The following is a 25,717-nucleotide window of genomic DNA, read 5'->3' as shown; positions in this document are numbered from 1 at the left end:
GGTTGGTTCCACAGTTTAGCTATTGTGAATAGTGCTGCTATAAACATTGATGTGGCTGTGTCCGTGTATTTGCTGTTTTTAAGTCCTTTGGGTATAAACCGATGAGTGGATAGCTGGGTCAAATGGAGTTTCCATTCCAGGTTTTCTAAGAATCTTCATACTGCTTTCCAGATTGGCTGCATCAATTTGCAGTCCCACCAGCAATGTAAGAGTGTAACACATTTTTTTTAAAAAAAATATTTTTTAGACATTGATGGGCCTTTATTTTGTTCATTTATTTATATGCAGTGCTGAGAATCGAACCCACTGCCTCACACATGCCAGGCAAACACTCTACCACTGAGCTACAGCCCCAGTTCCTTTCACATATATCAATCTTACGGAGATGAGTACCGTTGAATTCCTTTTCTGCCGAGTTCAAGTGCCCGAATGAAGTCCACGGGTGGGGAAATGGCTGGGATGGAGAAGGCCTTCCTGTTGTGCTCCCTGATTTGGGTGGGCAGAGCGTGCGGGGGCACCATGAGGTCTTCGTGGTGAGCCAGGTCCCAGGCTGGACTTGGGTAGACAAAGTGGAGAAGTGTCTGCTCTCACTGCTTCTTCCAGGGCCTCCCTCACAGAGCTCAGCCGTCCCTTCTCTACTTGTCAGTGCTCCCCTGGGAGACCCCCAGCCCAACAGACTGGTCCTGGCAGCGAGACCTCAAAGTTCGGTTAGGGTTCATGTAGATTTGCTTATGTCTCCAGGGCTCTACCACCTCCCCCTGCTACTGCCCGCAGAGGTGGGTCCCAACCTCCACAAATTTTTTTATTTTTTTATTTTTTTTAATCCTTTCTTTACTCCTCCCCCCTCCAATCCCCTAAGTTACTCCCTCCTGTAAACTTACCTGCACAGAGACCTTCTGATTTTCTTTCCTTTGGAAGCTGGTTTCCAGTTGCTGCAAATGGCTCAATCCCCCCTGCCATTCTCTGCCAGGCGTCTTTGGTTGGCATCCTGCCTCTGAGACCGGGGCTGCCTGTTGGATCCCCTGGGGAACCTTAAAACTAGGAATCCCCCTTTTTAGGAGATTCTGACTGAATTGGGTTGGGATGTGGCCACAGCAACTCTCAAAGCACCTTTCCCCATTTTATAAGAAACTGAGGCCCAGGGATAGAAGTCTGCTCCCGGGTGTCATCTAACAAATGGCTGTGGCAGGATTCCCTTCCCCTTGGCCTCTTCACTGTAGGACGATAAGCTGGATCCAGGGATCTAGGGAAGGGTCTGCCTTCTGCCTCTGTGAATTGGGGTTTAGGCAGAGTTCATGTTTCCTCCACCCAAAGTGAGGAACGCCAGCTGTGTCCGGGAGTGGTGGGACTGGCCTGACTGGCCTCAGGCCACCTTTATTTTGGTTTGCAGCAGGCCTTTGGATTCTGCAGAGCACAAAGCTCAACATACCTGTCAGAAACCCCATCTCAATTTATCCTTGTAATTTTGCTATTGACCCTCTAAAAAACCCTAAGTGGATTCTCCAAAACGGCATCTTCAAATCCATTATCAGAGATAAATGTTTAATGACTTTATTAAATAATCCACGTGACAGTGTACAGGAAACTTATTTTTCCCCCTCACAAATAGGGAGGTCTTTTTTGGAGTCCCTTGGGATGGCTTAACCTAACTCTCCTGGCCAGCTGTCCAGCTACTCCCACTCCCTCCCTTTCTGCCTGCCTCCTCCTACCCACTGCAGCCAGGGGACATTCTGACAGCAAAGCCCGGCTCAGCAGGCTTCAGAAAGAAGCAGGCAAGGCAGAGACGTTTAATCAATTGAAAAGTGGTTTAGGATCCAGCCTGGGAAGCAGTAAGATGCTCTTTAGCAACCCCAGCACGGGTCTTCGTGGATTAGCAATTTGCTGCTTTTTTTTATTCTGTACCTTAAATTTCTCAGTGATTGCGCAGAAGGATTTGGAGTAGAACACAATAGCATCCTCTTATTACCTGAGGAGGGCCTTGCAAATGAAGAGCATTCCATGGAAAACAAGAAAAGCAATTTTGTTTGTTCATTTCCTTTTTTTTTTTTTTCAATCAGAATGGAACATAGACTTTGAAGTGAAGCAGCAAAGGGGTGATCAATAAATTGTTTCTAACTGAATTTAGAAAAAGAAATCGGCAACCCTTTAAAACCATGAGGCTCAAAGGCTGTACAGCCGCATTTGCATACTGACCGTGGGTGGCATTTCACTTTGACAGTGATTTCTGATCCTCTGAACTGAATGACACGTTGCCAGGGTTGGACAAACAGCTGTTCCCCTGCCTCTACTTTGTCATTGGCAACATGGGGAAGAACCTACGGAAGGTGGCGGTTCCTACTACCTTGGGCTGATGAACCAACATCCTTTCTCAACACGGGAGAAGAGCTTTGTGTGACAAACCTTCTTGTTTCTGCCTCTTGGTTTTTATTTTAGGCCTTCTCTCCTGAAACCAGATGATGACTGTACAGGTTTGGACACTGTCTAGCTTTCCCATCTAACTCCCTGCACGGTGAAGTTTCTGATACTGGCATCTGAGGAGCGTTCCTTTGATTAGAAGAAAGTAATATTAGCATCTAAAGTGTTTTTGAACTTTAAAATCTAAAGTTCACTTGATGATAATGGTTTCCTCCTTCATCACAACTGTTTATCTTGAGGCCAAGAGACTATTTAGATTTTCTGTGGCAGGCAGTGGATTTCAAAACACATCTTGTAATGAAATTTCCTAAGCAAGGATGTGATGTAATTATTTTACTATCAAGTGGCAGACCCCTTAGAGAGAAGCCGCCACTTGATGCGAGAGTAATTACTTGAATATGATATGGTGTGTAGGAGTTAAGTGGGAATTGGGATCTTGACTTCCATATCTGCTCTAAATAAAACCTAGTGCGAATTCCCTGGCGCAGGGCTCAGAAGAAACCAGGTGTGAGAATCACTGGAATTGTCAGAAGTGTCTCCGAACACCACATTGTGCTTTGAGGTTACTCGTTTTTTATTATCCTAGCTCTTCGCAGCAATCTTTTGCTTATTTTGCATTTGGGATGCATGATGGCAGTTAATCTGCCGTGGCTGGTTTCTAGTTGTAACAGCTCAGTAGGACGGAGGATTGACTGATGAAGGTCATGGCACTAGAACAGAGAGCTCTCGGGGTCTGTACTCAGTGCTGTCTAACTTGACCTAATCTGGGACTCAAAGTCAGTGGGTAGCCAAGAGAGCTCAGGAGGCTGCTTTTCTAGAGGAACTTCATTGCTTCGAAGGCTAATGGGAAGTAATGGGAGAGTGGGGCTTGTCCTCTGCCCTTAACCCAAGACACGATTGGAATTGCTGGATCACTCAGTCTTTCCCAGCAAGTGAACACCTAGTTTTAACCATAGTTTGCTTGAATAGCAAGATTTATGTTTAGAAGGATTTGATCATGCTGCAGTGGTTTCAAGATTTGGTCCCCAGCCTATGGCAGTGTTGGGAGGTGGTGAAACCTTCAGGAGGTGGAGCGTAATGGAAGGAAGGTAGGTCATTGGGGGCATGCTCCTGGACCCTTCCTACTTTCTCTTTGCTTCCTGGCCACCAGAAGGTAAACAGGCCTCCTCTACCACATGCTTCCTCCATGATGTGTTGTGCTGGATGGGCCAAAAGTAGCATTGCAAAACAACTATGGACTGAAGCCTCTGAAACTGTGAGCTAAAGTAAACCTTTCCTCTTTTTTAAGTTTGATTATCTCAGGTATTTTGTCAAAGCAATAGAAAGCTACCTGAGACACGTTTGTATTATATTTATCGTATAAATAGGGTTGTGTTTTCTTGTTTTAAGGCAAGTTGAGGGGGAAAAAGAGTACAGTCTTTCACATTCTTTATTAGAGTTCTTTTTTGCTTGTTTCTTCATGGTTATGAGTAGTAGTTTTAACTAGGAATGTTATAACACCATCTGCCCCTGTTGACACATTTCTTGAGAGACCAGGGATTCCCCCCAGCTCCAGCAATTCTTGTACGGTGACTACACAGAGGAGGACACTGGCCGTATCAGATGTGGTTTAAGAGTCACAGATTCTCCTCCAATTGTGATTACTGAACACCTCTCTGTCCTGAATATGATGCCAACCTAAAGTCCTGGGTGTTTCAAACATTACAAGGGCGCTATTACCCGTATGGAATTCCAGCAGATCTCTGCAGAGTGAGTTGCCGTTGCTGGTAGGTGGTGCCTTTCATTTCCCTCATTTCAAGCAGAGATCTTATAAATTCCCTTTGCCTGAAATCAACATGGTTGATCTCCCACCTAACCAGATTTAGAGCTCTTTGTTTTCTTTTGCATACTTTCCCAGAGAACCCAGGAGTTTTAATACTTTTAAAAACAACTATAACTTTTTAAAGCGGGAGAATATTTGACTGAAATGTTGTGTGTTAAAACATTCTGTATGTGTCCTTGGTGTCTCAGTCATGGATGAGGTTAATAGATGTGGCTCAGGAGGGGTTCTTTGGGCAAATCATTTTAAAATGCAGTGAACCTGTCCACAGAGGGTCAGGATGCACATTAAAGAGTCTTTAAATTCTAAGTCCATCAGCTCCACTCTGTCTAGAGCCGTTTCCACAGCTGATTTAAGCCCAGAGCACTTCTAAGATAATGCCTCATGCTGATGTTGATCCACCTGTTATACTGATGTTCTTTGAACCATTTTGAAACATGGTCTTTGAGACTGAGTGGCCTAATTTGTAGACAACACTTCTAATAAAATGAGTTTGCCTTTAGTTGCCAAGTCCTTGAGATATATTATTTTCTAAGACACTCAACAGTTTGAATATTTGGACCAGGTGCACGACAGTAACCCCTGTGATTTGGGAGCCTGAGGCGGGAGGATCACATGGGCACTTAGGGAGACCCTGTCTAAAAATTAAAAAAAAAAAAAAATACATATGTATATAAATAAAAAGGCTGGCACTGTAGCTCAGTGGTAGAGCACCCTTGGGTTCAATTCCCAGCACTACAAATGAGACAAAACAAAACAGTTTGAATGTTTGAATGTGAATATTAAGTTCAGTTGAAATATCATTTTGCAAGCTAAAAGCAAACTGGAGTCCCAATGTAAGTTTGAATTATTCCTCCTAAAATTATGTTAAGCCACTTTAATGAATTTTACTGAAAATTATAAGAAAGGAAAATCAGGATGAATTTCACTGAAAATTATAAGAAAGGAAAATCAGGGATCTGTAGACAGTGGTCAGAGACTCTCTGATGTATATATCAGATGCATTCACAAGAGCCATTTACAGACCCCTGAGCTCTTGTGCTGTGAGAGTAATCTTTCCATTCTAAAAATCAGAATTTTCACACTAGGATTAAATTAAGAGCATCACGAAACTGCTCTAAACCCATATGTATTGAGATGGGATGAATGATGTTATTTGCAGAGTCAGGTTTTGCTTCTGGTCCTTGGTTGGTGATGTTGAATAGCATTGCAGGCTCAAGTAAAGACCTGTGACATGAACTGGTGGCACTTGTGGGGTCAGACGGCAGGACTGTGCCGATTTCCATCAAGTGGGCTAGACCCATGAGAGCACAGCCTGGCGGAGGGTGACCAGGTGAAAACCCCGGGTCTGAGCTCTTCAGATTAGTTCAGCCATGTTGACCGTCACCAGTCACTAAGGGGACTTTTGTTGTTGGTGGTTTGGTTTTGCCGGCTATAAGAGTAGAAAGAAATCCTGAAATCAAAATCAGCTGCAGTTTTTTTTAAAAAGCTCAGAATTTCTGGGATTTCCTCACACTGAGGAGGGCCTTCTGTCTCTTCCCTGAGGGAAACTGGGATTGGAAAGAGATCTCTCTCAAGGTCAGTTTCTCAGAGATAAGGACTTCTTATTTTTGGAGGTCACTAGAATCACTCCCGCCCTGGGGTGCGTGTTCTTCTCAGTTTCATGTGGTTGGAGAGAGCTTTTGGCGCAATAGTTTTGATAATACCTCGGGAAACTTGATAAGCACTTCATTTTTTCTCTTTGAGAAATCTTGCTGGTTAAAAGCCTCTTCATAATTTTCTCATTTAGGTTGCCTTAAATCTTTTTAAATGCTTGGAAAATGAATATACATTCCAGATAGTCTTATCACTGCTTGTTATGTACCTTGACCTTGACCTTGTTAGAAATGGCATCATTACCAAGGGCCAGAACATTTCACTGTTGTGTGCGTGAACCTGTGTATGTGTTCAGACGTGAACATGGAGCCCTGGGGCCCTCTACCACTGAGCTTTTAAAAAATATTTCATTTAGAGACAGGGCCTCACTGAATTGCTTAGGGCCTCACGAGGTTGCTGAGGCTGGCCTTGAACTTGCAGTCCTCCTACCTCAGCCTCCTGAGTAAATTAGGGGTCTGCCTGTGGTCATATTTTCTATAGTTTGAAGACATTCATATGCAAATGACATTTGGAAGCCATCAGAGAGGTTTCAGCTCCAACAGTTCAGGTTGTTGGCTTGGATGATTTTTTAAAGATTTATGAGCCCTGGAAAGCCAGGCCATTAGCATACTTACAAGCTCAGAATTTATGGATCTTAGGGCTGCATGTATTTTCACCATTATAATAATGTAGGAGAAGAAAACCACGTGTCTTCCCCCAGCTCCCCTCCAAGAAGGATAAAACCAAAGGACAGATCCATGGAGGCAGCTGCTGGTAAAGATTTAATGTGCTTCACCAGGCTCTCCCTCTCCCCTTCCCCTCCTCCCTTCCCCTCCTCCACTCCATCTGCAGGTCATTTTTATTTTATTTTAAACACTTAAGAGATTCAGTGATCCTCCGCATCTTGCATTTTTCTACTTTTACTGGGGATGTCTTCCCATCTAACTCATTCCCTTCCCACCTCCCACCCCTGGACACTGTCTGTGGTATGAATGGCTCACGTTGGACTCTTCCACTCCACTGCTAGACTCCCTTTTTTTTTAAAAAAAAAGAAATTTCTGTACTGTGTTTATGACTTTGTTTTATTTATTTACTTATCAAATGGTGGGGATTGAACCCAGGGCCTCACGCATGCCAGGCTCTACCATTGAGCTCTACCATTGAGCTGTACCTCCAGCCCTACTGATGGACTCCTACAGACGTTTTTCTTTTACAAGTGACTGTATTGTACATCATTGCACCGATACCTGCATAATATGGGAAGCCATTCTCAGACATGGCAGACGGAGCCAATGGGTGTGCACATTTAAAATTTGTGTACATCTTTCAAATTGCTCATGAGGGGAATTGTTGATTGATTTATATTCCCATTTTTATTTTCTTCTGTTTGACATTTTAAATGGTTTAATGTCAGAACACTTTCTATGGGAATGAAGGGGAAACACACACACTCTCACATTAAAGAGTTTTCTTGCTGAGCTCGGTGGTGCGTACACCTGTCATCCCAGCCACCCAGGAGGATGAGGTAGGAGATCACAGGTTTGAGGCCAGCCTCAGCAACTTAAAAGAGACAGTCTCAAAATAAAAAGTAAAAAGGGCTGGGGATATAGCTCAGTGGTAAGGCAACCCTAGGTTCACTTCCCCAGTACCAGAGGGAAGAAAAAAGGAGTTTTCTTTGTAAGTTTTGTCATGGGATTTACAATTTCCTGCAGACAATCTTTTTTAATTCTGATTCTTTGTGTGAGAGTGCTTGTCACATTGACTGACCTTTGGCTCCTTTCTGGTTATGGCCACGTAACTGTGTTCCTCTTGGCTTTGAGTGCCCTAGGTGGGGTAGATCACACTGGTTGGAGCTTTGTGTACCTTGGGAACACCAGGAACGTGGAACCTCTTCCCACCCTACAGCCATCCAGTGAGACTGTCGCTCAGGGCGTGTCACTGCTGTGGTGGAAACGGTTATTCTACAGGAGACCCTCTTCTCCCCCAGCCTCTTGGCAGCCATTAGAGCCTATGTGTTTCTTCATTGGTTAACAAATCCATGAAAGCTTGCCATAGTCCCACCGCTTGCTCTGCAGAGGGGGTTCAAAGTAAGCGGTAGGCAGCGCTCTGTGAGGAAAGGGGAACAGAGAAGTCTCATCATTTTTCTGCAATGCCTTGGCTACCATTCTGGATATTCTCGGTTTTTGTAGTTGTTGATGGACCTTTATTTTACTTATTTATATGTGGTGCTGAGAATCGAACCCAGTGCCTCACACATGCTAGGCAAGCGCTCTACCACGGAGCCACAACCCCAGCCCTCTCATTTGTTTTTATAGAAACAAGAAGAAAACACTTTCTTGAAGCCTGTGAGGTTCTTTTTTTTTTAATGCTTGCTTAGTTGTAATGTGGTAATACTTTGCAGGAATAAACTCTGGCTGACCCACTCGAAGGATATAAGCTTGAAAACATTTAGGATTTTGATTTGTTCAAAGGAGGTGTTTACCCTTTTTTTTTTGAAACACAAATCCAGTGGGAAGGTTGGGTTTCTCCTTGAAGTGTAAGGAGTATGTCTTTCAAGTCCAATTCTTGTCTCAAAAGAAATAAAGGCATTTGTAAAACAAAGTCCAAGATGGGTGGAGAAAACTTTGCGAAGCAGCTCCAGTGTGAAAAGTGAAACGCAAATTTCCTCCTTATTTCTTGCTTGGAAACTGAGAATTACAATGTTCCTTTTCTCCCTGAACTATCTCATCGGGCTTCATTACCTTCCACCCCTGGAACCCCTAAATTGCTTTTTGTTCTTGTGTTTGTTTTTGTAGTACTAAGGACCAAACTTGGGGCCTTAAGTTTGCGAGACACACACTCTCCCACTGAGCTGCATCCCAGCCCCCTCTAAATTGTGTCCTTACCTCATTCAGAGTCAGTCTAGGAAGAGCTCTGTATAAATCCACTTGAGGTAGAGGGTAGAGAGATACCGGCTAAAGATGAGCAAGAGATGTGTTTAAAAGAAAGGTGTCCCCAATGAGCAGGATCATAAAGTTACAAAACAACGTGTTTCAACTTGACGTGATTTTAACCCATTAATAACTTCCAGGAGTACCTGAGTTTTTAATAATAGTATGAAATCTAGATGGTTTAGAATGGGAGAAAAAGAAAACAAAAATCACTTTATTTCAGATGGGAAAAATGAATTGCCATCTGTAAGAACACCCCAGATTCTCAAAAGCATCTGTAAGCGAGAGGACAGAAGTATCCCAGTGGCCGCATGGGAGGTGACTGGGAATGAAGTCACAAACTGAATCCTTATTAGGACTTTGCCTGTGGGTATGCCTGCTGTGCCCAAGCTATGCATGCAATAAGGTAGACTCCAAACTCAGTTTCAATAACGTCACTGTCATAAATTGTCTGCTACCAAAGATAATAACGCATCAAGTGCCTTTCTAAAGTAGAGTTACCCTGACTCATCCCAATGGCTGCTCCCCGATTAACTTATTGTTTTATTTAGGATATAAGAAGGCCTAGCGATTCACCTCTGGTCTTTCTTTTTTCTTTTCTTTCTGTAATCCTGGGGATTGAATCCATGGCTTTCTTTCTTTTTTTTTTTTTTATTTTGAGACAAAGTCTCACTAAATTGTGGAGTCTGGCCTTGAACCTGTAACTTCCTACCTCAGAGCCTGAGTGGCACATGGATTACAGTCCTGTGCCACCTCTCCTGGCCTTGACCTGGTTTTTTTTGTTGTTGGGTTTCTTTGGTTGGTTTTTGTTTTTTGGTACTGGGGATTGAACCCAGGGCTGCTTAATTGCTGAGCCACACCCTGGTCCTTTTTATTCTTGCTAAGTTGCTTAGGGCTCACCAAGTTGCTGAGGCTGGCCTAGAACTTGTGATCCTCCTGCCTGAACCTTCCAAGTCTTTGCAATTACAGGAATGTGCCACCATGTCCATTTTGACCTGTTTTTAAGACTTTGTTTTTTCTTTCCTACCATCTAATGTACTTTATCATGTATTTGTACCATTTCTTTTTTTACATATTTATTTTTTAGTTTTAGGTGGACACAATATCTTTATTTTATTTTTATGTGGTGCTGGGGATTGAACCCAGTGCGTCACATGTGCTAGGTGAGCACTCTACCACTTGAGCCACAACCCAGCTTATGTACCATTTCTGCAAGATTTGTAAAGGGGAGTTTGTGCCTGTGTCCTACAAACATTTCATATTTAAAGATCCTCAGTTTGGCTCCAATTAAAGATGCCTTTCATTAGATAATTCACAAAGAATTATGAGAATTATTTAGAGGCTCTGTAGAGCTCTAAACTTAATATACAAGAGGCACTTTGATTGAAGTCAAGGTACTGAAGCTGAGTATTAGGGTATCTTTCTGATGTTCCCTGTTCAGTTTCATGTCACGATGGACACTTTGACAGTTTCAGATATAAGCAACTTAGTGAGACCCTGTCTCAAAACAAGATAAATTAAAAAAAAAAAAAAAAAAAAAAGAATGGGAGATATAGCTCAACTGTGAAGGGCCTCTGGGTTCAATCCCCAGTACCAAGGGTGGGGGAGATTACTGAGATCACACGTAGCTCACAAAAATATGTGGCTCCTGCCTTCCCTTCCCCCAGCTCTTCACATTATCAATCAAATTCAAATCTCGCCTGTGCACATCACTAATGGTATTTAAAGTACGTTGACAGTTTTGCTGATGGGCCTTGTGGGGACACCTCCCCCTCTCTTCTGTCTTTAGGTTTCATTTAAAATTCCCATCTTTCATATTTTGGTAAGAGAAGACTTTAAGAGGAAATGTAATCTGAGTATTCTGTTTAATAAATGGACTCAGCATGGGCATTTTGAAGCCAACTGTTCCATCTGTAATATCACTATTAAAGTACAGTGCTGTTATTTCAGGAGGAAACGCATTCGGTTGAAGGACAGCTTTGCTGGGCGCAGGAGACAGCCAGGTGAAATCAATTTAGCACAAATCAAGGATTTCGGGTGGACTGTCTTGAGCGTACTGTGTCTTCAAGACTGACTCAAGCCCGTGGTTTGGGGGCTTATCTGTTGACTTGTAAGCAGGGTGAGATGATATTAAATGGAGTGCCAGACGTTGGGGTTGCTCTCTTTTCCTCCTCCCCCCTCCCCTTTCTGTGGTTGGGGGTGCTCTCTTTTCTCCTTCTCCTCTCCCCTCCTTTCTGTGGTGGGGATTGAACCCAGGCCCTTGCACCTTACCACCTCCAGCCCTCTTTGAGTTTTGTTGGTAGCAGGCAGGTCTGGTGCTAGGGAATACTCTGTCAACTTACCATTGTGTGTACCTGTGTTTTATGTGGGGGTCTTGAACAATTTGAAGTGTTGTGGAAGGCCCTGGTAGCAGCTGGTAGACCTGGACTTCACACTGTGGTGGCTGATCTGGGGCCTGTGGGGAGCAGGAAGACCTACTCCTCCGTAGTTGCTTTGAGTCTTAGTGTCCTTATTTGTAAAATGGAAATATTGGCACCTGCTTGCATTGGTTTTAAGACACATGGAAATGTGTACCACTTACAAAGTATGATTGAAGCCTTTAGGTTCCTAATAGTTGTTATTGTGCTATTTTTTATTTGGCTTAAATTTTTTTTTTTTTTTAATTTTTATTTTAATTTTTTTTTTGGTGGTGCTGGAGACTGAACCCAGGGCCTTGTGCATGTGAGGAAAGCACTCTACCAACTGAGCTACATCCTCAGCCCTGGCTTAATACTCTTTATCTCAAACCTGCGTGGGGTGGTGCTTGCCTTTAATCCTAGTGATTTGGAGGATTGAGGCAGGAGGCTGACGAGTACCAGGCCAGCCTCAGCAGTTTAGAGAGGCCCTAAGCAACTTAGCAAGACCCTGTCTTAAAAAGGGCTAGGGACATAGCTCAATGGTAATACGCCTTTGGATTCAATCCCCATACAAACAAGCAAGCAAAAATCAAGAAACTTTTAACCTCTTTTCTCAGGATTAAAAAAAAAAAAAAATGAGGGTATGTATACATATCCTTACTGTTTTTGCAAATGAAAACATTCTTTGCGTGGACCATCCTTTGGGGATGCCCCCTGCGTGGGCGAGGGCCCCCTGGTTATTGTCATTTGCTCTGTCTACATCTCCTTTGTGACCCTTAGCAGAGCTAACGATTTAGCAATTAATTGTTTAAACATCTGCCTTCTAACCTGAGGGCACCTTGTCATTTATATATTCCAGTTAAATATGCATAACCTGTGTATAATTAGAAGGTGACAGAGTCAAAAACATTTTTAGGGCTGGGAGGTAACTCAGTGGTTGAGCTTTTGACCACCTGTGCGAGGCCCTGGGTTTGATCCCCAGCACTGAAAAATAAAAATAAATAAATAAACAAACAAGCCTGGCTTCCATAGTAGTGTGCAAGCTCAGAGTGGGGACTCACCTGACTTACTCATTGTTATTTCTGAAATTGTCCCGAAGGATATGTATGTCCTACCTGGTGTTCAGGTGAATGAGTGAATAAATGAATGACCGGTGCAGAGACTCCCGCAGATACCAGGCCCCGTCTGCGTCATGATAGCAGCTAGCTCCTTCTGAAGGGAGCTGGATCTTTCAGGTGAATGCAGGGCTTCACTCTTCCCTGCCACTGAGCCTCCCTGTTTCTTGTCTTCTGGAAATCACCACATTGTGTCATTGCTTCTCATGTGTCCTGAGAACTGAAGTTCACCTGGCTTTGTCTTCCTCACAGCTCCTACAGAAGAATGGTCAGCTGTCCACCGTGAATGGCTTAGCTGAGCAAGAAGAGCTCAGCCTCCAGGACCGAGCCCTGAATGGCCAGGAGGAAGACGTCATTGTCACTGATGGTAAGCCATCCTTGGAGACTCTGGCAGGAAACCAGGGGCCAGAGGGCAAACAGCATTTGCAGTGACCTTTGGGAATTCACTTCCTTCATATTTTCAGCCAAAAAAAAAAAAAAAAAAATTCACTCTCATAATTCATGATGGCGAATGAAGTTAGCAACAAAAGCAGGCAGTAGGCTTCAAAAGGAAGTATTTGTCCGACTTTCAGGGTAGCCTCAATGCTTAGATCTCCAAGTTATATTTCTTTTCTGTTAAACATGCTTATCTGGAACTTAACATCTTTTCAAAAATTACTCAGGAATGAGCTGAATTGATAAACTAAAAGGTTGAATTAAAATTATTGTTGCCTTGTCTGAACTGCTTGTCTGATGTTGAATGTGGATTCTTGTTGGAAACACTGCAGTCCTGGTGCTTTAGAAGAGTCGGAGACTTGAGGTATAGCGCAGTGCCTAGCATGCACTGGGCCCTGGGTTCAACCCCCAGCGTCCTCCCGGATTATAAATGAAAATAACAAATGTCTATAGAGAGAAGCCTGCAAAACTTGCACACTTTTTTATGGTAGAGACATTACAAGATATGTATCTACACTATGATGTGCCTGCATGTCTTATAGCTCTTGAGCTTGGAGATCCTGGGATGGTTACTGGAGCGTGAGTCTTTGGCCAAAGTATCACTCAATTGATCTTAGCTCATGGGGTGGGGAGTCATATGGTGGGATCAGCATCGAGCACCTTGACCTGTTGGTCTCTTGTGGGAAGTGAAAGGCTACGTGTTGAAGAACCTTTTGGTTACAGTAGGCTGACCCTTATGGTAATATGAAATATGAAGAGAGAGGGGAAAGTCCTATGATGGGAGACTAGACGTGGCCTCTGTGACATGAGATTCTTTGAACACGTGGAACCGTTTCTCTTCTCGTTCTTGCCCCCGCAGCGCAGCTTCAAGCCGGGAGCTGCTTTTGAAGTTGGTGGGAAGACTGGTCTCTATGTAGCACCACAGGCACCATATAAAGTTAGAAATATACACAGTCTCACAGACGGAGTGTTTGCCTGACCTAGTGTGAGAGTTTCAAATAATATCCACCAAAAATAATTGGAATGGACCCAACTCAAATTCCCCAGCCCAGCGCCTTGTCCTTCCCACGTTCACTTTTGAATCCAGTCGAGCAGCAGCAGTTTTTGATTTGACCACAGCCAGAGCACTGTGCTGCTTGCTTTATAGGGGGTTGAAAAGAGCTAAGAAAAGGGTCCTCTGCTTAGGGTGGCAAGAAGGTGATCTGGGGAAGGTTAAAGCAAGTTCACTTGGTGATTACCTAATGAAGTTTGCAAGAGCTGAGGGCTGTTCAGAGTCTAGGTGCAGTGATGCCTAAAGGTCAAGGGTGGGGTTGAAATCTGGGGACGAGGGAAGGTAGGATTTAGGTAAGTCAAGGAAAGGGCTGGGGTGTAGCTCAGTAGTAGAGCGCTTGCCTACTATGCATGAGCCCTGGCTTTGATCCCTAGCAACATGCCAAAAAAAAAAAAAAGATAAGAGATACCAGCAGAAGTGAGGAAAAGAAGAGGTAATGCCTCCTGGGTTTTTTTGCATGGTGCCGAGGTTCAAACCCAGGGCTCTTTGGTGCATGGAGGCAAGTGCTCTGTCACTGAGGAGCCCCCCTCTCCAGAGGTCATCTGCTTTTATCACCGGCCCAGAGCCATGCCTTTTGTACATCATCACCTTTAATGGGGCACCCTTATGAGGTGGATAGGATCATTCCAAGACTCTGACCCAAGTCAGCTGATTGCCACATGTAAGCTCTTGCGCACTGTGTAGGACAAGTCCGAGGCTGACCCACGTGGAGGAACAGTGTGCTCCCAGCAGTTTTACTGAAGGAAGGAGAATGAAAGCCCAGACAGGAGATCTGGGGCTGGATAAGAGGGTGTTGAAAGCAGAGTGTAGTTTAGAAAATATTTAGTGGACAAGGAGACACCCCTGGGATATGCCACCAAGGGAGTGCAGGGGTCAGTGAGCTCTTTTTCTGACTTAGCTGAGGTGTAGCATGGACAGAGGGGGAGGGAGGGGGCAGGGCATGTTCCACAGAATCCCAGATAGCATGGAGATGTTTAATCTGCGGCTTGTTTCCTGGAGGTTTGCTGCTGGACCTCGTCCTTCAGTCCAGATGTGATCTCTCGTACATTTCAGCCACTTGGTAAACACTGACTTTTACAGAAAACAATTCTGTCTCCACCCTGTGACTGTATTCCTTTGTCTCCCCAAGCTGACCCAGGCTTCTGACCACAGCTGGCCTTGGGGATCTGAGCAGTCTCCACATGCTGCATGCCGAAAGAGTGGCACTTGGTCCTTCAAAAGATCCTGGAAAAGCCTGGCCTTCTAGGAGGGGCTAATGTTCCCTCAAGTGGCCCAAGGCCAGTCGCGGGGGCTCCCACCAGGTGCACTCCCCAGGGCCTTTGGAGTTGGCTTTCCCTGCGATAGGCACAATTGTGATTCCCTTGGCAACTGGGATATTTATTTGTGTTTTCCTCTATTCTGTCTTCTTGCCAGATGATAATTAATAGCCTAGCAATGTAAATACAGAGTTTTCATGTTAAATTATTGAACATGTTTTTTCATTCTTTTCTTCTATCATCAGTGTGAACCTATGGTTAGATTTTTTTTTTTTCTTAAATTAGGGATTGAACCCAGAGGAGCTTAATCACTGAGCCACATCCTCAGCCCCTTTTTATTTTTCATTTTGAGACAGGGTCTCCCTAGGTTGCTTAGGGCCTTGCTAAGTTGCTGAAGCTGGCTTTGAACTCCCGATCAGGTGTATGCCACTGCTCCTGGAAAAACACCACATTTTTTTTTTTTTTCCTGCCGTGCTGGGGATTCAACTATTTGTTCCACGGCAAACCTGATGCTGCTGAAAATATCAAAGAAAAGAGCTGCACACCTGTTATCCCCACTCATGCTAGGCAAGCGCTCTGCCACGGAGCTGTTTCCCCAGCCTCCTATGGTTAGATTTTGATGGTTATTTCTGGAAATCAGAATCGGACCTGCAAGATTGCTGAAATGGGGCTGGGGTTGTGACTCAGAGGTAGAGCGCTTGCCTGGCACATGTGAGGCACTGGGTTTGATCCTCAGTACCACATAAAAGTACTATCTACAACATATATATAGCTGTAATATAAGCAAAGGCATAGTTTGGTATGTAAACAATTATAGGACTTGGGGGACATTGATTGTTACCACTGCCCACTAAAATAAGAACAAGCCTGACCCGTCTTGGTTCCCAGGAGGATTGGCCAGCAGTGGCACTCGGCATTTGATCTGCAAGATCTACTGATGGGAGCAAACTGCGAACAAGGGGCAGCCTGCTAGGGGGATTTTATGCTAATGTGAGGACAGTATTTATGGGGCTGGGAGTGTAGATCAGTGTAGGGTGCCTGCCTAGCATGCTCCCAGCCACAGATTCCATCCCCAACATGGCAGAGGGCAGGGGGTGAAGTGGGGGGTGAGCCAGAAGTAAAAATAATTTTATCCACCTTGACTCATTGGCTTTTTTTTTTTTGAAACTGGAAATACTGGTAATTCAGAACCAGTCCTCTTCCTACAATAAAACAGAATTTGATTTCCTTGTAAACTTTCTTTAAATGGTAGAAAAAAATTGTCTACTAAATATTTTCTAAGCTGAACAGCAGAGTCAGATGTGTATCTACAGGGTGGGAGGGGTTGGACGATTATTTAATTGGGGGCATTTGGAAAGCATACACCATCAGGGATGAACATAAACATTTACTTACAGTGAAGTGGGTGGAGAAACCACAGCAAATTGCTAGAGCTTTGGTGATTCAGTCCCTTTCACCTGTGCGTTCTTAGGTGATTAATGGGTTTATCAGTTAATCAAAATTGTTCATGTGCAAATGGTAGTTTGGCTTTCATCCCCAGCTGGACAGTTCTGTTATGCCAAGGCAAGCCACTTCTAGCCCTCACAGGGGCTGGGCAAGTGCTATTAGGTTCATGGCAAATATGCTTCTGCTGAAAATATTAATGAAATGAGCTGGGCATGGTAGTACACTCCTGTTATCCCAGCCACTTGGAGGGCGAGGCAGGAGGATCACGTTTGAGGCCAAACTGGGCATTTAAGTGAAATCCTGTCTCAAAAGAAAAAAGGGCTGGGGTTGTAGCTCAGAGGTAAAATTCCCCTGGGTTCTCTTCTTTGTGCACTCAAGCAAGTATGACTTTTGATCTGGGGTGCAGCTTAGTGATAGGGGGCTTGACTAGCATGCTCAAGGTCCTAGGCATTTATTCTCATTGGCGCGCGCGCGCGCCCGCGCGCACACACACACACACACACACACACACAAACACACACAGGTAAACAAAGAATGACTTTTGAAACATCTTGGTCTAGGGCCAGTTTTTGATTTAAAACTTTTGTAAATTAGAACAACTTGTAGATTTAAAAAAGAAATTTAATCATAGTATCTGTTAATGGATTTTTTTCCCCAGATGAGGAAAATCAATCTTTCTAAATAAAAAAACTCAATCTTATTTCTTTTGATAATAACATAATGGTTTGCTGAATAAAGGTCTGCAGTGCTGGGAGCCATCAGCCAAGTAGGTATGACAATTTCCTTGCCAGCGTACCCCCATGTTTCTTTAGTGGAAGGACTCATGGAAATAGGACATTTTGCAGGACATTGCATGTAAGGTGACCTTGCTCAAGGACCAGGGCGGATCCCTGTTTAGGGTGTCCCAGGTTTAGCATAATAGGAGATTAGGGTGTTCCCCCTTTAGAATAGGGCTATCCTGCTGCTGAGTTCCTCTTGAGTTCTTAGGGTCAGACAGTATATTTGGGAGACAGAAGCCCAGGAGTAGTGGATTTGGGCAGAGAGTGGATTTGGGCAGAGAACGTGGATTTCCCCAGAACGTGTTTGTAGACGGCCAGTGTGAGTTCGGGAATAAAGAATTGCTGTTTGAATCTACAAGCTGTGTGGAGACTCGTGATTTGTGCCCAGCCAGAGACTGCGGCACTGCAGAACTCATTGCAACATATAAGTAATCAGGAGATTGTTTCAGGTCTTGATGCATTTTTTTTGGGCAGGGGTGGGTACTGGGGATTGAATCCAGAACCACTGAGCCACATACCCAACCCTTTTCTGTATTTTATTTAGAAACAGGATTTTGCTGAGTTGCTTAAGGCCTCACTAAGTTGCTGAGGGTGACTTTGAACTCACTATCCTCCTGCCTCAGCCTCCCGAGCCGCTGGGATTACAGGCATGGGACACTGCACCCAGCTAGGTCTTGATACATTTGAATGTGTCACTTAGAAGGAGTTCACTCTCTATTTGCTTTTCTGCAGTACGTGGCAGCAAGGCATTGCAAATGTGAAAACCACATTTCCTCCGCCCTTCATGTTGCATTTGCTTGTGTGAGCAAGGGAGCAAAGGTGTTCCTCTCACGGGTTGAAGTAATTTTGTTCTCACTGGCAGACCCGGAGTCGAGAACATTTACACCGTAGCAATGGTCATGGAGCAGCAGCATCAAGCAGTTTTTTTTTTTTTTTCTTCCCCTCTTGCTTGTGTTTTTAAAAATAATTAATAGCTTAGTTACTGGGGATTGAACCCAGGAGCACTTTATCACTGAGCTACGTCTCCAGTCTTTTGTACATTTTATTTCAAGACAGGGTCTTGCTAAATAGTCGAAGCTGTCTGGAACTTGGAACCATCATGTCTCAGCCTTCGGAGTCACTGGGATTACAGGTGTGCACCGCAGCTTCTGGTCAGGGGGTGCTTTGCTCTGCCATCTCCCACTGTGCAGGGGGCTGCTCCTGTATCAGCCAGCTGAGCAGATGAACAGGCTTTGTCACGCTGATCAACACATGGCCATTGTACCCGCTGGTCCTGGAGGATGTTCGGTCCCCTAAGAAAAACAAATAAAACTTTGCTTGAAGCAGAAGTCTTTGAGAGGACATATTCCTCATATTTCACAGAAGTTCACTTTTCTACACTGGTATTTTATCCCCCAGATCCAGTCACAAGTGGAGAATTCCCTGCTCAGTCATCTAACAGTCCAATTTGCAACACTGTGGAGAATTTCGTTTTCCTAATGGTGCTTAATGTCACTGTCTTTGCTTTTATTAAATTTGAACCCTCCAGTTCCCGGTGTAAAGTTCCTCTGGGACGTGGAAAGGCCAAAAGGTGACGCCAAGTAATGGCAGCCCTCCCTGCGGATCTTGTTACCTGACAGAAAATCCAAACGGGAGTTCAAGTAATCCTTCCTTGCTTTGAACATTTAGTAATCGTATCTGGATAGTGGGTGCTCTAAAACCTGTGCTGGATCTTAAAAAATGTTCCCCTGCAAATACTCATTTGGCTGTGCAAGTCTGCTTTCTCTACTTAGGGTTTGCTTCCTTTTCTATTTCAATTCGCACATAATTGATATCTTGTTAGTCTTTTCAAGAAGAAATTCCTGCCTCCTCCATCTCTGCCCTCTGTTCTGCCTTCCTTTTTCTACATAGTAGTTGCTGACCTCTGTCCTTCTGTCTGTCTCTTACCCTCTAAAACAGAATCACCAAGGCAAAGAGTTCCTGGGTCAGTGGGTGTGTGTGTGTGTGGGGGGGGGTGCTCTATTCTGTTTTATTGTTGGACAGGTGCCCTCCCACTGGGCCACACCCCAGTCTTGTTTTGTCCTTTGAATCCTCTGGGCCTAGAATAGTGTCCAGAACATAGTATACACTCAATAAATATTCGAATAAATGAAGACAGTTTTGAGTTAAAATTCACAATGGTATTATTTTTTCCCTGTGTTTTTAGTTATATGGGTAAGGGGAATCGGTTCGTTTGTTAACTTTGTGCCCATTCATTTCCCGCCCAAATACTGCTGCTTTATAGATTTTATTCACAGATCCTTTCTTTTGTTGCTCGGGCGGTAACCAAGCCGGATCCTTCTTTCAGTGCACGGGGCTGGGCCCTCACAGGCGCCTGCTGTTGGCTTTCAGGTGTGGTCTGCAAATGGGGACTCTGACCCTGACCCGCCTGGGATTAAATGAGGTTTCCTAGTGATGCTACCAAATGGGAGCGCTCAGTAGGCATTTCAAATGCAGGGCTGTCGCATGACATTTTCTCAAGCTGTATCCTGTCTGGTGATGTTTTGGGAACACACACAGAACGGGCCGTGACCTGAGGTGAAAGTGCTATGGTGTGCAAGTGCTGGCAACTGGTTTGGATTCGTTCCTTTGTTCCCTAGCAATATTTCCAGCACGGGTGCTCTGAAATTACTTATGTCATCGACAGATTTCTGCTACAGATATTCTACTGCTTTCACCCTTAAAGAAACAGATTTTTTTTTTTTTTCCTTTAACTAATCAGCAGCTAGAGATGCACAGAGAAGACTGTTTCCCTCTGAACTATAATGAAGTTGTCTAATTTAACAAAACAGGGGTGGGGGTGAGGAAGGAAAGACTCCAAGCTCCCACCCCATTCTGAATTCCTTAATTTCAGGGAACTGAAATATATAAAAGTCTGCTCAATTATTCTTTCTCTGGGTGACCTTCGTTTGAATACATCTCTCTAAGAGTCAGTTTTCATCTGTAAAATGAGCATCTGCATCCATTTCTGAAATTCTCTGACTATCATCAATATTGCTGGTTATGGGAACTCGAAGCCTCGCTGTGAGTTAGCTACTGAAGACCAAGTGATCGTGGGCAGTGGGAATCTGCTTGGTAATTTCACTATGCCTTTAATAAAAATAGTTCTATGATTTTTCTTGTTAATCTGATTTTAAAAGCCACTCTTCAGATTTGAAGTTTTAATTTCATTGGAAATAAATGTTGAAGAGGGGAAACTTTATTCAAGAATAACTTGAAGTGGGGTATGGGAGCAGGAAAGATGGTGGAATGAGATGGACATTATTACCCAGGTACACGTATGACTCCACATAGGGTGCGACACTACATCATGTACAACCAGAGAAACGAAAAGTTTGCTGCGTTTGTGTACAGTGAAGCAAAATGCATTCTGCTGCCCTACATACCTAATTTTTTTTAAAAAACAGAATAACTTGATACATAATCATCCAGGTAGGAAAACAAAAGAGATAGATGGTTTCATAAATATGTCCACAAGGGATTACATCTCTCTCCTGCAGTTCTGCTGACTCTTTTGAAGGTCAGGACTGTGGAAGAGGGGTTGTCGTGAAAATGTCCATAAATGCCACATCCTTGCCCCACAGGCTATTGGCTTTATCTGTGTACCTCTCTAGTTAGGGCTACCCAACCCTCTCTCCATCAGGTTTGGTGCTCTGCAGCATTGCCCTTGAGGGAAGCATAAGTGAGTATGTTAGTCAGCTTTACATCACTCTAACAAAACACTGGAGGTAATTGACTTAGGAAGATAAAAGGTTTCTTCTGGCTTATGGTTCCATTCCAAGTTTGGGCAGACCTGTTACTTTGCTGGAAGACAGTGGTAGGGAGTACATGACAGAGCAAATTGTTTGCCTCTTGGCCAGGAAGGAAAAAAGGAACAGGAGAGGACTTGGGTCCTACAGTCCCCTTCAGGGGCATGCTCCCGATGTGCTAAGGACCCCCTACTAGGCCTCTCCTCCTCAAGGTGTATAGAACCTCCCCATAGCACCAACGAGGGACCAGTCCTTTAACACATGGGCCTTGGAGGGGCAATTAACATCCAGACTACATTGTGAATTGGCCTGTAGGTTTGCGCAAGTAACATGCCAAGATTCAGCCCCTTCCAGTACTGGGGATGGAACCCAGAGGCTTCCTATCACTGAGCTACATCCTCAGCCCTTTGTGTTTTTTATTTTGAGACAGGACCTCACTAAGGAGCTGAGGCTGGCCTCTTAACTTGGGATCCTCCTTCCTCAGCCTCCAGAGTCAATGGGATTATGTGCCACTATGTCTGGCTAGCCCTTTCCTTTTAAGGGATGGGGTGGCGGGCATGATGAATGGCTCCTGAATTGTGACTAAGCTATTAATTATTTTAGCATTGGCCTGGTTTGTTGACCGCTGCTACAAAATACCTTAGACTAAATAATTTATAAACACAGAAACTTACTGCGCACAGTTCTTGAGGCTGGGAAACCCAGCTTCTATGCCTGGGGGGACCTACTTTCTCACGGAGGCACCATCTGTGTGTCCTCACATGCCTGAAGGCAAAGGGGCCCATAAACTCCTTTGGGCTTCTGTCCAAAGGCACCGATCCCACGCGGGAGGGCTCTGCCCTCACCACCTCCCACCACCTATCACCACCTTGGCCATGGGTTTCGACATAGGAATTTGGAGTTCAGACCTCCTCCGCCATTTTACTTACTTAATGAAAATCCTTTGGGTTTCCTCAAAGACTGCCTCATGTTCAGAGTGAATGGCGCCCCTTTCTCCCCCGTCCTAGCCTCCCAGAGGTGCTGGCAATGAGACATTCTGGAACACAACGTCCCTGTATTTTATAAAAGGATATTTTGATAATGTCCAAAGATGTGCTCTTTGGGCTTAAGATCCATCTTTTTTTTTTTTAATTTTAATGTTTATTTTTTAGTTTTCAGCGGACACAACATCTTTGTATGTGGTGCTGAAGATCGAACCCTGGCCGCACGCATGCCAGGCGAGCGCGCTACCGCTTGAGCCACATCCCCAGCCCTCATCTTTTTTCTTTAATTGGTGCATTTTAATTATACAGATACTGGATTGCATTTTGGCACATTCGAACATACATCTAACGTGCTTTGATCGTGTTAAAATTCAACTTTTTAGCCTATCCATTAAGGCTCGTTCCTGAGTCCCATTCCTTCAGTTTTCTCAAATTGCTTTTGTAGTTCAGGTGTCAATACAGAGTGATATGAAGTAGTCTCTCACCCTCTTAATAGTGTAGACCTTCATTGTTCAGGTGAAAATTCCATACGTGCTATTAATTCATCGGTGAACCGTTTGCTTTATCGGGCCTTCCCATGGACATGCAGGGTTGAGAAGATACCTCGCCCGAGGCCGTCATCCTGCTGAGTTATTTGCCAGGCTGCCGTGAGGGACACTAGCTGGTGGCCTAACAGGAGACCTTTGTCTTCCCACAGTCCTGAAGGCTGGAAGTCCAAGGTCAGGAGGCTGGCCAGTGTGGTTCCCCGAGGCCTCTGCCCTTGGCTTGCACATGGCTGTCTTCTTGCTGTGTCCTCGCAGGTCCTTCCTTTGTGCGTCCCTGGCGTCTGTGTGTCCAAGTGTCTTCTCATAAGGACACCAGTTGGTCTGGATTAGGGCCCCCACAGTTGGGCTCATAGTTTCAGGTCCTCCCTGCAAGGTGCCGGGGATTCAGACTTCAGCGCATGAAACTGAGGGGACTCAGCTGAGCCTGGACAGCATCGCCTCCGTGACTGTCCGACTGGAAAAAGTCCCCTTTGGGACCGAGCAGCCTTAGTAGAAAGGAGCTCTGACACTGACGTCACCAGCCCCTGCCCCCAAGCAGGAGGCTCGTCTGCTGTATACTGCAAGATTTGGGGGAGTTTTCTCCATCAAAGGAGGTGGTTCATTCTCCGGGAGTGGAAATGTGCCTCCCTCTGCCCTTTCTCTGCCCAGTGCTGCCTTCTGGAACTCTGTGGAACCGGCTCCCCACTTCCACACGGCAGCCTCTAAGAATCCCACACGTCCATCACTCTTCCTCTCACCTTTTCTTCTCTAGCAAAACATCTCCAGAGAAAATAAGCTGCCTCGCATTACGAGAAAAGTGCCCAGACTCCTATGCTCTTTCCAATAAGAATTTACTAGATGGAGTCTTGCCAAGCCTAGCTGGGTTTCCCTTTCCATTTTCCCAGTTTTTAAGAAGAGTTTATTTCTAAAAAAACAGGGATTGAACCCAGGGTGCTTAACCACTGGGCCATATCCCCAGCCCTTTTTTGTATTTTATTTAGAGACAGGGTCTTGCTGAGTTGCTTAGGTGCCGCAGTCTGGCTGGGCACAAAATCACGAGCCACTCACAGCTTTGTAGATTCAAACAGCAATTCTTTATTCTCGATCTCACAGCGACACTCTACAAACACATTCTAGGGAAATCCACGTTCTCTGCCCAAATACTCTCTGAATCCCGTGAGAACTCAAGGGGAACTACAGGAGCGGGCACACCTGAGGCAGCAGGATACGCCCTATTCCCAGCAGGGTACACCTTAAACCTGGAACCGCCCTAAACCCAAGGAGAGCCCTAAACCCTGATCCGCCCTAAACCCGGATCCGCCCTGGTCCTTGAGCAAGGTCACCTTACATGCAATGTCACTGCAAAATGTCCAAGGCAAGTCCATTTTACCACGAGTCCTTCCTCTAAGCAACATGGGGTACGCTGGCAAGGAAATTGTCATACCTACTTGGCTAATGGCTCTCAGCATCTCCCCCCTTCTGATGAATTAAACAACAAGCAATGTGGCTTAAGGCCCGTGCCTGGTAGGTTGTCCAATTCAACATATGGTCCTTACCCGTCATCGGAAAACTGACCTTTAGGTGTCAGCCTCCTGTCTTAGGTTGATACCACTGCAATTGGATCATACCCATCATTAACTACCGGTCCAGCATATAGCCATTGGCCCCCAAATTTTAGACCATCACTAGCAGAAGGGAGGAGGATACAGAAATGCCACACCAAGCCAATTGACGGCTCCTTTGGAAAAATTGCATCACTGGTGACACCATCAGCAAAGATATGCCAGCACGACCACAATTAACATGGGGTGCGCTGGCACTTAGGGCCTCGCTAAGTTGCTGAGACTGGCTCTGGTTTGAACTCACAATCCTCCTGTCTCAGCCTCCCCAGCTGCTGGGATTACAGGTCTGTGCCACCTGTCTTCTCAAACTCTTTAAACCATGAGAATATCTTGGTTTGAACCAAATATTGTGTGCTGAAGAAACTGGTTAAAAGAGGCAATTCATTGATACAGAAGTACGTGACTGGTTGTATAGAAGAGTCCTCTTATCAAGGAAAAAGAAAATATTGAGTTGTGTTCATGTGTTCCTAGCCCCTGAATTATCAATCACCCTATTGGTACTGGCTTCAGAATAATCAACAGCAGGACAGCCTTACACAACATAATAGCTAGAGGAAAGGTTAAGAGACTCCCCACTCTCCAAATGATTGTTGAGTCCAAATAAAGGAGAAGATTCATATTCTGCAGCAATGGTTTGCCTTAAGAGCGTCCGGCAGACTGCCATCCTAAGCCCAGGACCTCAGTGTTATGGACTAAATATTTATGTAACCCACTCCTGTTCATATGTTGAAATCCTAACCCCCAAGTGATCCTAACTGTGCGTAGCGCCTTTGGGTGGTACTTAGGTCTTAAGGCCAGAGCCTTCCTGGTAGACTGAGTGGTTTTATAAAAGGGACCCAGAGACCTGTCTCGCTCCCTTTCACCACCTTTGGACAGATATGAGAAATGAGGAGTCTGCCTCCCAAGACCCAAAGAATATCGGTAGTCTAGAAGCTACTGCTGTATAGTAATTAACCACAGCTGCCCAAAGCAGACAAAGTCCTGGTCCTGGGTGTTTCCCTAGCAGAGCTCATTTCTCTTTGGCATGTTTGGGTACATTAGGATTCTACCTGGGTCATCTGTGTGGAGGTGCTGCTGAGGAACCCCATGCCCTTCTAAGTCTTAATCCTACCTGTGACTCCCAGAGTCCTTCAGTCTGCTCCAGTATCTATGAGCAATAAATCTCCAGGAGAAGGGATGGGGACGTAGCTCATTTGGTATAGTGCCTGCCTCACATGCACAAGGCCCTGAGTTCAATCCCCAGCACCGTGCGCGCGCGCGCGCGCACACACACACACACACACACACACACACATATATCTCCATGTGAATCCATTTCCATCCAACTTGCTGGGTTCTTCTGAGCTCTTCCAGCTAGAAATCCATATCCTTCATTTCTGATAAATTATTTTTTTCTAATTCTCTTGTTTTTCTTTGTTCTCCTCTAGAATTACTATTATTCAGATGTTAGACCTTTGAGATGATTTAGAAATCCCTCCTCCCTCATTTTCTGTTGTATTGTATCTGTCTCTTTTCTGGAAAAATATTCTCAAGTCTATACTTCA

At 44.7% G+C, this 25,717-nt stretch overlaps 1 protein-coding gene across 1 annotated transcript in view; it reads left to right on the top strand.

Moving 5' to 3' along the window:
- Positions 1-25,717, top strand: part of Akap12 (A-kinase anchoring protein 12) — an 88,568-nt gene that overhangs the window by 31,843 nt on the left and 31,008 nt on the right. The window contains exon 2 of the mRNA XM_076858130.2: positions 12,563-12,677. Coding sequence (XP_076714245.2) covers positions 12,563-12,677 — 115 coding nt within the window. The remainder of the gene's footprint in view (positions 1-12,562; positions 12,678-25,717) is intronic.

This window comes from Callospermophilus lateralis, chromosome 6 (assembly GCF_048772815.1).
Source record: "Callospermophilus lateralis isolate mCalLat2 chromosome 6, mCalLat2.hap1, whole genome shotgun sequence".
In the NCBI taxonomy this organism is placed as follows: domain Eukaryota; kingdom Metazoa; phylum Chordata; class Mammalia; order Rodentia; family Sciuridae; genus Callospermophilus; species Callospermophilus lateralis.
Note: the sequence above shows the minus strand (reverse complement) of the source record. Positions and strands in the feature narration are given on the sequence as shown.